The following is a 13,402-nucleotide window of genomic DNA, read 5'->3' as shown; positions in this document are numbered from 1 at the left end:
GGGCATTTACCCCAAAGATACAGACATAGTGACAAGAAGGGCCATATGCACACCAATGTTCATAGCAGCATTGTCCACAATAGCCAAATTGTGGAAGGAGCTGAGATGCCCTTCAACAGATGACTGGATTAAGAAGATGTGGTCCATATATACAATGGGATATTACTCAGCTATCAAAAAGAACAATTTCACATTTGCAGCAACATGGACGGGACCGGAGGAGATAATGCTAAGTGAAATAAGTCAAGCAGAGAAAGACAATTATCATATGGTTTCACTCATTTATGGAACATAAGAAGTAAGAAGTTCGGTAGGAAGAAAGGGAAGAAGGAAGGGGGGGTAAAAAGAAGGGGGAATGAACCATGAGAGACTACGGACTCTGGGAAACAAACTGAGGGCTTTAGAGGGGAGGGGGTGGGGGATCGGGATAGACCGGTGATGGGTAGTAAGGAGGGCACGTATTGCATGGTGCATTGGGTGTTATATGCAACTAATGAAGCATCAAACTTTACATCAAAAACTTGGGATGTACTGTATGGTGACTAACATAATAAAAAATTTAAAAAAAAATACAGGCTTTTGCGTTCAAGCCCAATTCTGTGTTAGAACCCGTTCTACCAATGCAGACCAGTGTAACTCTTGCAAAGTTATGTAACTTCTCAAAGGATTAGTTTTCTCATTTGCAAAAAGGAACTATTTACTTCACAGCGCTATTGTGAATACTTAACAACATAATAACACTGAGTGCCATTCCCTGCCTAGCCTCCTAACCTACTGGACTGCTTTGCCTAGCACAAATACAGGTTAAACTTATAGTTCCCTTTCCCTTTTCATTGTCACACATCAACCAGCACAAGATCAAAATGGTAGCCTAGCAATTAAAACTGGCCTGCTAAGTTACAATCAGAAATTAATGTCAATTTCATTTCCTACCTCACCTACTATGATTATTTTGAGCCCTATATGTCCTTGTTGTCTGGTGCAATTCAACTAAAGCTTTCTTGGCTGATTACCATTGAGTCAGAAAATATAAACAGTCTCTCAATTCTCAACAATTTGGGCGAGGCAGATATCGAACATATTTGGGAGGTAATGGGATGTGACAGAATGTTACAGACACTTTAGTACCATTACTTAATTAGTTATGTGACTTGAAGCATTACCTCTCTGAGTCTCAAAGTCTCATTTATCACCTCAATCATTATCTACAAATAATGAGGACAAAGGTACCCACAAAATAACTGCTGTGGGGAAGTATAGGTTCTAGCCCAAGACCTGGTCCATACAAGCAAGTGCTCACTAAATGTTAGGTTTTCTTTTCCCTACTCTCATTTTTTCTCGTCATGATCTCATCGTGGTTTTTAAATACTATGGAAAATTATCTTAACGACTGATATTTTCATGCTTTCATTTTAATTCAATGACACCGATATTATTTGATTCATCTTGAATTTTTTTAAAACAACATGCTGCCCCATATTACAACTTAGAAGGTGTTAATATATTTAAAGTGTTACAGAAATACTTCACACTCCTCAACGGATGCGTTGTTTCTTGAATTCTGTCCTTTGTGGATGAAGTGAAGCTAAGTTAAAGTCTCTATAATGGATGTGGAGCTTTAATTTCATCACTCTAAGAAAGGCAAAGGGTATCTTATGATCTAAATACTTGATGATGATCCAGTTAAGACAGGGAAAGATTTAAAACTTTCAACCAGGCTCTTTGGTCATGAAAGAATTAGGCCAGATACCACTTCTCAGGTCCATCACGGTACTTTTGTGAAAACACTAGGCACTCACACTATATTTGGCACAGCATAAAAAAGAGAAGGACTTTTGCAAGCAAAACGTCTAAGTGTTGTCATACTGATCTAAGATAAAAATTTATGCAGAAGTTAAAAAAGAAGAGCTTTTTTTTTTTTTTTATCTTAGAGGAGAGGTATAATTCAGGTTTCCCAAATATCTGCTGCTTGCTCTAAGTTTCAAGGAAAGAACAACTGTAAAAGTTCAGCACGGGGTCCTGTGGTCCAGAGTGGAAAGCAGCACAACCTGGAAGGTTTTCAAAAAATTAGGAAAAGAAATTCCCACCATGTACCTACCACATGAGGCTGGCACTTTGCAAACACCTCAGTCAAAATAAAAGATGTGCTGAGCCACAGAGTTTAAATTGTACTGTTGCTGCCTAACCAGTTGTAAATGCGCCACAGGAAAATAAAATATTAATAAAATATAACAAGTTGTCCTGTAGGGTTAAAAGGTAATTAAAACCCAAAAGGGATTTGTCCTATTTTTCTCATAATTTGGAGATATGAAAACCCATAAAGATATATTATAAAGGGCCACTGACAGTATTAGGATCCCTTTTTAAAAGGAAAGACTTTGGAATGAATGCTTAAAATCCATACACCATCTCTCCACTAAAGTTTATGTTTGAGACTTAAGAAGATCTTAGGTCTGAAGAAAACAATTTAATTACATTCTTTTTACCATTACCATTTAAATAAATTGTGTATAGAGACATTCCATCTATATTGTAATTAAGCACAACTAACTTTATCACACAGGACAACTTTACTGTATATTAGTACACTGGTAAACATATACATCATACCCCAAACTCTCTCCCTAAAGAAATCTATTGACACATTACAAAAACTGCCCACAAAGTTCTTTGGACAAATGTTTATAGCTATAGTCATTTGCATTTTAAAAACTATTCAAAATTACAGTATTTCATTTATTTTTGTGTATAAAGTTCCCAAACTTCTGCATAAATCCTCGGAACTTGTTTTCATTTGGCTGGTATGAGTGATAAACACCAGTGTTGTAATTAAGCATCGGGCTGGATCTGCCGTAACTATTGCCCACAGTTGTGGATTTGATTTCTGGGTGGTGCACAACGGTATTTGGTATGTTGCTTGCTGGCTGAATAGAGCTTTCAATTTTATAAAATGGCTCAAAACGACTGTAAACACGCCTGTCGGTTAAATGAGATCTCAGCAGCTCATTGGGCTTTGGCCGTGGAGAAGCCGGTTTTCTTTCAGGAGCAAGAACTGTATTAATCTCCTTTGAATCTCGGTATTGGATCTGTTCAGTGTTAAATCTCGGGGCAGAGGCATCTCCTGCTCTTTCCAAGAACTTGTTTTCAACCGGACCTGGAGCAGGTATTATTTTGCTTTCATCGGATGGAGAATTGATCCCCTGAGATGAGCTAACGGTAACATCTTCCTTACTTTTATGAATACTGCCTTGAGAGTTTGAGGAGGAAGAACGCTTTCTTCTAGGAGATGAATCAATTTTCGGTTCTGATTTTTTTGGTTTTTGATTCTCTTCAGCCTCAGAAACCAAAGTGTCAGAACTACTACACATTCTATAAAAGGCAGGTGCTTTATTTTTTGATAGATTTTCTTTCTTCTCTGGGGTAAGGCTAAGTAATGACCTTAACTTCTGAGATCCCTTTTTCAAAAAACTCGGAGAGCCTTTAACTTCCTTCTTTGAAGTGAGTTCTTTGCTCGGTTCATCTTTATTCATATCAAGCAAAGCAGCAACGGAAACTGACTTGGTCGCGGTGCCACTTGGAGGCTGTCTCTCGATGACCTCCCTGTCCTCTTCTATGTTCTGGGTCACGTTGTGCATGCTTTTATAACTTTTCAGCAAATCCTCTTTGGGTTTTTCTGGTTGCCTGACTCGATGCCTGGTAAGTGTACTATATACATAATGCTTATTATGTCCGGTATCTAAGTTGGCTTTGGAGTGGTCAAAGAATGGGAAACTTCGCCTTTTGAGCAGATTCTCATTTTGTTGATTCTTTAGATTTTCTGTCTGCTTATTTACACACAAGGATGTATACAAATAGTTGTTTGCCTCTGTATGGCCATTTGTAGTTAGATTTAAGACTGGGGAGTGGTTTTCGGGAACCTGCAAGGTGTGCATTTTTGGTGCCTCTGACTGCAACGGGAGCTTGGGGGTCAATTCTGGCACGGGTTTGTCTGCCGCATGCTGCACACTCATGGGGGTGTCCGGGGTGTCCGGGACCTCCTTAGGTGTGTCACTTCCCTGGGAACCAATGATAGTCGAATTTGAGGAGCCAGTCGTACAACTGTTAACTTCCTGCTGCTCGGGTAATGTTGGTTTAAACACAAAAGAGGAACGAAGCCGAGAATGAGTATAATGGGCATTGGCTTTCAGATTTTCAGAACTATCGTAGCCCTCAAACCGGTCGCCTAGAGCTGATCCATTTGAATCAGGTGCAGCTTCTGAATGATCATTTAAGTAGGATTCAATTCTCCAGTTACGCAAGAAGGACTTTGTGGTATGTTCAAGGGTTGGCATTCGTTGTTGCAAAAAGCGAATATGATTATCTGTCCCGTTAAAAGACCTCCGCACATTTGAGTTCCTCTCTGCAAGATTTGTTGTTTTTCTCTGGGCAAGCCGATCAGCGAAACTCTGGGCAGGTGTGTTCCGGTGGCTGGCATAGCCTCCTCGTGATGAGGACGCCACACTGAGACTATCTGAAGGCTTTTTCCAATTACCTGGAGGATTAATGTTTCGATTCAGAGCCCTGTTAAGCAGCAGGTATGGTGCTGTTTCTGGCTGTTCCCCAGCATAACTATGCCTCTTCCAATTTTCATTTATCTGACTGGATTGATACTGACGGACTGTATTTGGACCATTAAAGTTTGGAATAAAATGAGGCTTGTATCCGTTATTTCTTATGCTGTACTTGTCATGTTCATTTACAGTATATATCCCTCTGTTTTTGAAGTAACCAGATTCTAGCTTATGAATTTTGTCTTGTCTGCCGAAAAGGTTTCTTTGGCTGGAAACAGAAGCTAATGAAGAAAGTGAACGCTGGTAGGTGCCATTCTCCCACAGTGCTTTGCCATGCTTCACCCTCGCTGTTTCTTCCTGAGCGAATGGACTGGGGACACAGGATCTGGCATAGAGAGTTCTAAATTCTTCATCAAAGGACTCAACAAGCTGTCCTGTGATTATCTGAACCATGCTGAGGTGAGCTTTTTCAAATGACCACATGTAGCTGAAAAAGAATCAAAATTGGAAAATTTTAATTTTTCTGTTAGAAGATTAATGACAATATATAATTCTACTAAGCAAAAATGTGTCGTTTAGCATCAACAAGAGTACTTTTGTTCATTTTCCTTGCCTACCGTAACTTAGGACGTCTTCAATCATTAAATGCTTGCACGACCTGTATCTCCCTACTCCCATATTCATACCTTAAATAACAAAGCCACTCAAGTCCTGGCTTTGAATCCGCCCATAATTTCTGACATTACTTTCTAGAAGCCCAAAGAAAAGCCCGCTGCGCATTTTGCGTCTCTGCCTACTAAAGATTTTATGGTGTAGAAAACGTTCTATTTCCTATATAGCATCCTGGCAGAGGGCAGGCAAGCCAGTATCAATGAAAAAGTTGAGAGATCTGGCTTTTGCTGAGCTATCTACCTACATGAGCTTGGGCGTCAGTTTCCAAAACGCTAGCATAATCCTACCATTCCTTATAGTTCTAGCATATTATAATGCAAGACAGGTCTTTGCAAATACATATATTTTATCTCTGTGGCTTACTGTGGCATGTCAGGGCTTGTGGCAGAGAGAGGATTTGTGGGCTGCAGTCTTGTCCACAAAGGGCACTTTACAGATTACTTTATGCACGCAGTGGACAGAGTACTGGTAAATTTAGCCTCAAAAGCCATGCCACTCAGAATGCCAATTAAGATCTTTTAAAATAAAATACAATTTCTAGGAAATTAAAGTTTGTAACTACTTTATATTTATAGTACTTTGTGGAACTTCTACAGTTTAGAGGTGACAGCTGAAATGTCACATGAATTTTAAATCTGATTTGTAAAAATTTAGATAATGTAACATACTGAGTCACTGAGCCAAAAAAGGAATTGCTGATATGCTATGTATCAAATACTGTACATGATACAATAGGGGTTAATAAAGGAAAAAGGAGACATTCTCCACAATGAAGGAGCTTACTCTTTTTAGAGGGGACACAATAACAAAGGTAGATAAATTACTCAAAGGAGGTACAGAGTATGAATTTAAAATACACAAAATATCATAAACAACAGTGTACAATATAAGAGTCCTATTATTCTGATGTATTGAATTTTATCCAGTATGCTTACTGGCTGCATGGTATGAGAAGAATAACTCACTAGGTGTTCTTTTTGTACAGATGTGTGGGCCACCAGGCTGACTTAAAATAAATGATATAAAGTGAATCACTAAAGGAATTTTCAACCCCACTGAAGATACGAATACAGAATTTGAGAGAAACAGCGAGTAGAGGAATGAATAGTCAGCTATGACATATGAGAAAATCCCCAGAGACAAGTAGAAAGTTTAGCCGTATTTTGACAGAGACTAGACAACCCAGAAGTTCAAATGCAAAAGGTGTGGAACAGTTTGTGTGGGGGGAGAGACATATGGGAATAAGAAGGAAGTAAGAATGGCCATGTGTTGCTTGAACACAGAAAACAAATTACATTTAGCTGAAGAAGTTATATAAGAGACTGATGAACGGGTGGGGAAAATCTTGAAAGCAAAGCAGGGTTTGACTGTGTAGGATTTTTTTCCCCCAAATTTGGATAAACTATCATAAACAGATGTTAGAGGAGTGATTTTTTTTTTTTCCAGTAGGTATCTGTAATATAGACTTGAAGGATGAGGGACTGAATTTACTGTGATGAGTAAAATAATTGAAGTAAGGTGGTAAGAGCCCAAACCAGAGTAGAAATTGGAATAAAGAGTATAAATGTTGAGCCAGTAACAAGAAGAGGAAATCAGAATACTGGCACATCATAAAGGAGCTTCACAGGTTATGAAATAAATATAACCTCCAGGTGTTGAGCTCAGGAAACTGAGAAGATAATGGTACCGGTGAATATGTTGCAACTGGAGAAGTTTCCCTGCTTCGGTAAATCAGAAAACGATATCGCGGTATCACTTCAGGTGACAGGAAGACATTCAACTATATATATTCAGCATAGAGATTATTCTCTGGAGACACTGAACAGCCCCAAATAAAAGAGCTATTTTACTGACATCCAGGCAACTTTCAATAAAGCTGTCAGGACTCTAGCCAATCACTCTCCTGTAAACACAGCTGTTGGTAAACATTTCCCATGCAATTTCCAATAAGCATTAGAGTCCCTCATTCTTTAACATCAATGCAGAGCAAAAGATCAGCAGACATTTGAAGAAAGTTTAGAAGATGGTTTATGAAGCTTAAAAGTTTAGATGCAAAACAGAGACCAAAACAAGCAGGAAAACAGGCACCTGGAGGAAACAGAAATTGCACAGATAAGAGTATGTATAAAAACAGAGCCACAACAAAACTATAATCATTATCCTCAAAGAAACAGAGAAAGTGATGCAGCTATAAAACACCAACAGGATGCTCTGAAAATGGTGCAAGTAGGAGATATTAAAAATATTTGATAGCAAAATTTTAAAAGAAAGTTGTAATAGACGTGTTAGAATAAACAACTGAGAAAATCCCTCAGGCAGTACAATGCCACCCATCCCCAGAGAGAAAATCAGAGGAGGAAAATACAATAGGAGCAGCAATCTAGTTAATAAGAAGTCGAGAGAGAGAGAGAGAGAGAGAGAGAGAAAGAGAGAAATAGAGACAACTGAGAAGAAATGATCGAAGAATAAGTAAGAAAATGTCTCAGATTGAAAGATAGGAGTATTTGCATTGCCTAGAAAAATTAATTTAAAAAAGCCTAGGCCTAGAAACATAATAAATTTGAGAACATCAGGGAATAGAAGAGAAACCTTAGAAGTTTTCAGAAAGAAAAAAAAAAAGTTACATAAGAACGGGAATGACAATTGTTTGAGACTTCTCAACAGTAATTTTGATTGCCAGGCAGTGTCTTTCAAATTCGGAAGAAAAATGATTCGGCTTAGAGTTTCACCTCAGTTAAGCCATTAATCACCTAAAATTATGAATTTTTGGACTTAAAAAAAGTTCCATGCTGGGGCACCTGGGTGGCTCAGTCGTTAAGCCTCTGCCTTAGGCTCAGGGCGTGATCCCACGGTTCTGGGATCGAGCCCCACATCGGGCTCCCTGCTCTGCTGGGAGCCTGCTTCTTCCTCTCCCACTCCCCCTGCTTGTGTTCCCTCTCTTGCTGGGTCTCTCTCTGTCAAATAAATAAATAAAAATCTTCAAAAAAAAAAAAGTTCCATGCTGATGGAAATTGTTCTTGAGCAAATATGAGAGATAAACTATGACTTGTAAACAAAAAAAGAAGGAAAAATGGGATTTAAGAAATTGTGGCTCAATTTACCCAGAAGTATGGGAAATTGCAGGACCCCAGCAGTGCTCCAGGTTAAAGACCTGCTAGGCCAGATGGGACATGACAGATTGTTGGTAGTAATCGAGCATTTGGAAAAGTTGTTCATGTGCTAAGAAATCTATAGAAAGTACTGGGGGAAAAATAGCAACAGATAAATAGAAACAAAGACAATGAATAAAACCAAAACCAAATGGTCATTATTAACATTGTTATAAAAAAGGAAGTATATCACAATGACTCCATGGCTCATCAATGACCAATTCTGACACAATTTCAGTAGTGTAAACCAAGACTTTTCACTTAACAAACAATCGTGATAAAACTGTGCTGGATGAATGCCAACCAGGAGGGCAAGTGGATATGGGTGAATAGCAAATGTAACCCTTCAATTACCATACTATAGACTGAAGAGACAGTATCTAAAAGTGATAAATTGAGCATTTGCAGTATAATCACATTACACAAGAGAATGTAATGATTATCAGAAGAACTAGCTGAAAGAATTAAATAACTGCATCTGGAGATCAGGATCCAGGAGTGGATACAGATAGAGAATAAAAACTGCTTTGTATTCCTTTCCTTTCTTCTCCTTTCCTCTTCTTTCCTCTCCTTTCTCTTTTCCTTTCCTTTCCCCTTTCCTTTTCTCTTTTCTCTTCCTTTTCCTTCCCCTTCCTCTTTCCTACCTCCCTCCCTTCCTTCGTTCCCCCCTTCCTTAGTAGTCAGGCTCCCCGCTAGGCGGTACTTAACTCAAGTGACTCCAACCTGGTGCTTGGACTCAGGACCCTGAGATCAAGGTCTGAGCTGAGATTAACAAGAGTTGATAGCTTAACAGACTGAGCCACCCAAGTGCCCCTGTATTGTTCATCTTTTAGTAATATTTGCTATTTTTAAAAAATGTGCATGTATTTACCTGGATAAAAAATAAAATGAACTTACAACTCCCACTCCCTCCAGACACACTGTCATATTCATGACATTGGGAAGGTGGTTATGAATTTACATATTAAAAAGTGGCTCAAAAACTTTGACTTCCTGGCTGTGGGTTTACACAGTGAAATCCACAGAGTGCAAGTAGTGACAGCACACCGATTGTAGCATGGATCTCTCAATGTGACAGTCTTCAAGTCTGATCAAAGATGGCACCTGGAAGCCAACAACTTCAGTGAAATGTATCTTTTGAAAGTAGCTTTTATAGAGACCACAAGATTGAAAAAAAAAAAAAAAGCTTATAAAATTCTCAAATTTGTAGACAATATTTTACTAAATATGTTCCAGATTTTCAGACAATTTCAAAGGAGGGCATCCAATTCACAATTTGATTTGCATACATTAATAAAAAGTGTATGTGTTTTATCTCATCAATGTTAGTATCATGATAGGACAAAACACCTGTTGTGTTCTGATAAAACTGTCATCTCAATGAGTGAACTGTCACACGATGTATGACTAAACATCAGGCCTCTCTGGAAATGTTTGGAGTTCAGAATACGAAGACGTTTTGGGGCGCCTGGGGGGCTCAGTCAGTTGAGCATCTGCTTTTGGCTCAGGTCATGATCCCAGGGTCCAGGGATCAAGTCCCACACCTGGCTCCTTACTCAGCGGGGAGCCTGCTTCTCCCTCTCCCTCTGCCTGCTGCTCCCCCTGCTTGTGCACTCTCTCACTCTGACAAATAAATAAATAAAACCTTAAAAAAAAAAAAAAGAAACAATATGAAGACATTTTATAGCAAAGAATTTTGAGTTAAAGATGGTGGCATTTTGATTTGGGCTATGAGGAAGACCATGGCAATACTAGAGTACGAGACAAAGGCTGTATTTAACCAAAAATAAGTCAATTTTTTAACCAATTTCTATGAAGACTGGTTCGTTAACTGTTCCACCAGACCCTGTTACAATACTGCTAATAGGAAAGGTACATGATAACGAGGGGAAAAAAAAAAAAGACAAGGGCTGACAATCATTTTTTTTAAAGAAGTATGTTTAAAATTAACATGGGATAATAAGGAAAATAGAGTTGTTACATAAGAGTTTTGGTTAATTTTTATCATCTGTGGTCCTAGGCATTCTGTATATTCACTTCCATAAACAGTAAATTAAATTCTGCCTCTGGCTTATGATATACATAGAATGATAAAGAGTTTCTGTTGCTATTGTTTGTTTTTTCCAACATCACTTTAGAGTAGCTTAGCCACAGTCATCTCAACATACATCACCTATTAATGTCTAGTGGTAACAAAACAAAGTTAAGGTGAATCTATTGTTCAAAGTAATCTTAAAAGTCAAGTTAAATAATAAAAACAGAAAGCATTCATTATGATGAGATTAACTAATAAATACCATTCTATAAGTCAAGTGAATGCCTAATTTTAATTAAAATTTCAATTAAAAACCCTGTAAAACCAAGTAGGTCTGAAAAAATACATACAAGTATAATGAGTCTTTCAAAGGACTCATTAATTTCAAGCACTGGTTGTAATTTCTGCTCTTAAAAAGTTTTCCTTTAGAACTCCAAACGGCACTTCCAAAAAAAAGGTCCCTAGGCTTAAAGGGAAAGTTAGTAGATAGTAACATGCCTAAAATAATAGCTGACTTCAGGGGCTACGGTGCACTGACTCCTTTAATTCTTGCAACAATGACACAAGGTAGGCTCTAGAATTATCGTTACTTTACAGAGGAGTAAACTTAAGAGCAACCAAGTTGAGTAACTTGCCCACGGCTGATCACTTCAACGTGTTGTCTCCTTCTTGTGGACTTTTTAAGTTCTTAAGAGAAGAGGCAAAAGTCTTCCCTCCCACGGTCCTGTTTAAACCCACAGCTCTCCTGGCTCCTTCCCACGGTCTTTAGTAAGGAGTCTGTGCTGCCCTGGTGACCTAGCAGTTCGCGTGTGCTGGCTGGTACTTTTATCTGCCTGTTGATAAGACCTTATTGTGTAGGCCATTCAGTCAGGACGGATGCCCGGAATTTAGAAGAGAGTATTAGGGTAGTGCTTGTCGTCTGGAGCCCGCGGAACTTGGACTGGGCTGCCACTCCCAGACAGCTTCTGATCTTTAGCTGTGGAGTTTTCAGACAAGTCGCTTAGCCTTCTGGAACTTCAGTTTCATCCTTTATAAATGTAGATGAGAACAAGTGCCCTGAGGGTAAGTGGTAAGGACTAAGGACGGGATGACATTTGTGGACCAGCCAAGCTGGAACAGAGTAGGCATTCCACCGGCGGTCGCCTTGCAAGATGTCAGATAACAGCAAGCTGAGTAACCTTGTCTAGTGTCTACCGTAGCATTTTTAATAGTCTGACTCTGAAATGCTTTTTTGCGTATATATAGTGAGTACATGATGGTAACTATCAGATTCTTAATAATACTAAAATAAGAACAACCCATAGGTCAGGTTGCTCAAAGTGATAAAGCGCTCTTATTTTCATGAACAACTGTTATTTTAAGCCCATACTACGACTGTTTTCATAAGGAGCAAAATCACGCCTAGCATTACAGAACTGCAGGGAACCTGAAATACTAGTCAATGCCCCACCCCCATTGTGGGGATGGAGAACTTTGGAGCCCAAGGAAGTTTTATGACTTGCCCAATGTCTTAATGTTCTTTGGAGGCACAACCAGAACTGAAATCCAAGTTTCCAAGCTTCCATGCAAAGGTTCTTTATTTCTAAGAAATAACTAAATAGACTATATTAAAATTTGGAACTAATAAAGTGTACAAATGACTGATAATGCTGGAGGTAAACACAATGATCTTACCTGTAGGAACCATACATAACTTTCTGGCAGTCAATTAACAGAAATTTCTGCTCCATTTTTCCATGAAATTTTGCTCCAGTTTTGGAAAGATAATCTTGGCCTTTTACTGTCCGCACTCGAATATTCTAGAATTACATGTAAATATAAAGTAAAATTATAACTAGAAAAGAGATATTTTGAAAGTGTAATATATGTCAATATAAAATCTTAGTACCATAAAAGTATACTTAAATAATCTTTTATAACACATAACAGCAAAAACAAAAAATGGTAAAAGCAAATTTTAAGACATCATTCAAAAAAGAAACACTCAGGAAAAACTGTCACTTAAAATATGTATTTTAACATAACATAAATAGGAGGCATTATTTCACATTTACACAGAATGGTTTCATAAATGACTTGGGGTCCTACTGCAAGAGAGCCTTTCAAGTTATAATACTATGATTCCACAATAACTACAATTAAAATCCATGCTCCTTTTAAAGAAGTCAATGTAACTGAAAGCACTATGCCTAATGATTGTGATAAGCAACCACATCAGTGGTTTCAAGGTTACTCATGGAGAAACTGAAGCATTTATTAAGACTGAGCAAAGTTAACTCAGAAGTTTAAGTGCCCCATCACCAAGAAAAGCACCTTCCAAAACCATCATGAGGATGTGTGTTTTTAGTCACTTTCCAAAAAGGTACAAGAGTACCCTTCTGTGACCAATCATTATACTACCTTAATTGTATTTATGCATATATGTATACATTTTTATTTTTGGAGTGATATAGCTTAACTTGCCTTAAATTCAACTAAGATAAAAATGGTACGCAAAATACTTGAAGAAAAAACAAACATGGAATTCTTACCCTGAGTCGTTGAACTTGACAGCCCTGTTTTTCAGTCATATTTAGGAAATGATTAAAGTTGGACTCATCAAGCAGAATGTAAACACATATCCCTCGAGTTGATGCCTCCACTATTTCTTTGAAAATGTCCACATCTGTAAATATATCCATCACTAAAGCAATGACCTATTAAAGATAAAAATATAAAACAATTTTAGATACCCAGTTGGGAAAGGTTTAGAAATTGCTTGCTTTCCAACCTTTTCCATGACACATCTCCAAAGGCAAGAGAAACAAAAGATAAAATGAACTTATGGGACTTCATCAAGATAAAAAGCTTCTTGCACAGCCAAGGAAACAGTCAAAAAAACTAAGAGGCAGCCCACGGAATGGGAGAATATATTTGCAAATGACACTACAGATAAAGGACTGGTATCCAAGATCTACAAAGAACTTCTCAAACTCAATACATGAGAAACAAATAAA

At 38.1% G+C, this 13,402-nt stretch overlaps 1 protein-coding gene across 6 annotated transcripts in view; it reads right to left on the bottom strand.

Annotated features, from left to right (window-relative positions):
- Window positions 1-526: 526 nt before the first annotated feature.
- FAM83B (family with sequence similarity 83 member B) overlaps window positions 527-13,402 on the bottom strand; it is an 81,076-nt gene continuing 68,200 nt past the window's right edge. For all 6 annotated transcript variants that reach the window (XM_034648128.1, XM_002923074.4, XM_034648127.1 and 3 more), the window contains 3 exons: window positions 12,938-13,102; window positions 12,081-12,205; window positions 527-5,037 (listed from right to left, as the gene is read on the bottom strand). In XM_034648128.1, coding sequence (XP_034504019.1) covers window positions 2,733-5,037; window positions 12,081-12,205; window positions 12,938-13,102 — 2,595 coding nt within the window. In that variant the 3' untranslated portion in view covers window positions 527-2,732. The remainder of the gene's footprint in view (window positions 5,038-12,080; window positions 12,206-12,937; window positions 13,103-13,402) is intronic.

Source organism: Ailuropoda melanoleuca, chromosome 19 (genome assembly GCF_002007445.2).
Source record: "Ailuropoda melanoleuca isolate Jingjing chromosome 19, ASM200744v2, whole genome shotgun sequence".
Taxonomy (NCBI): Eukaryota; Metazoa; Chordata; class Mammalia; order Carnivora; family Ursidae; genus Ailuropoda; species Ailuropoda melanoleuca.
The sequence above is the reverse complement of the archived record's forward strand: the minus strand, read 5'-3'. Positions and strand labels throughout refer to the sequence as shown.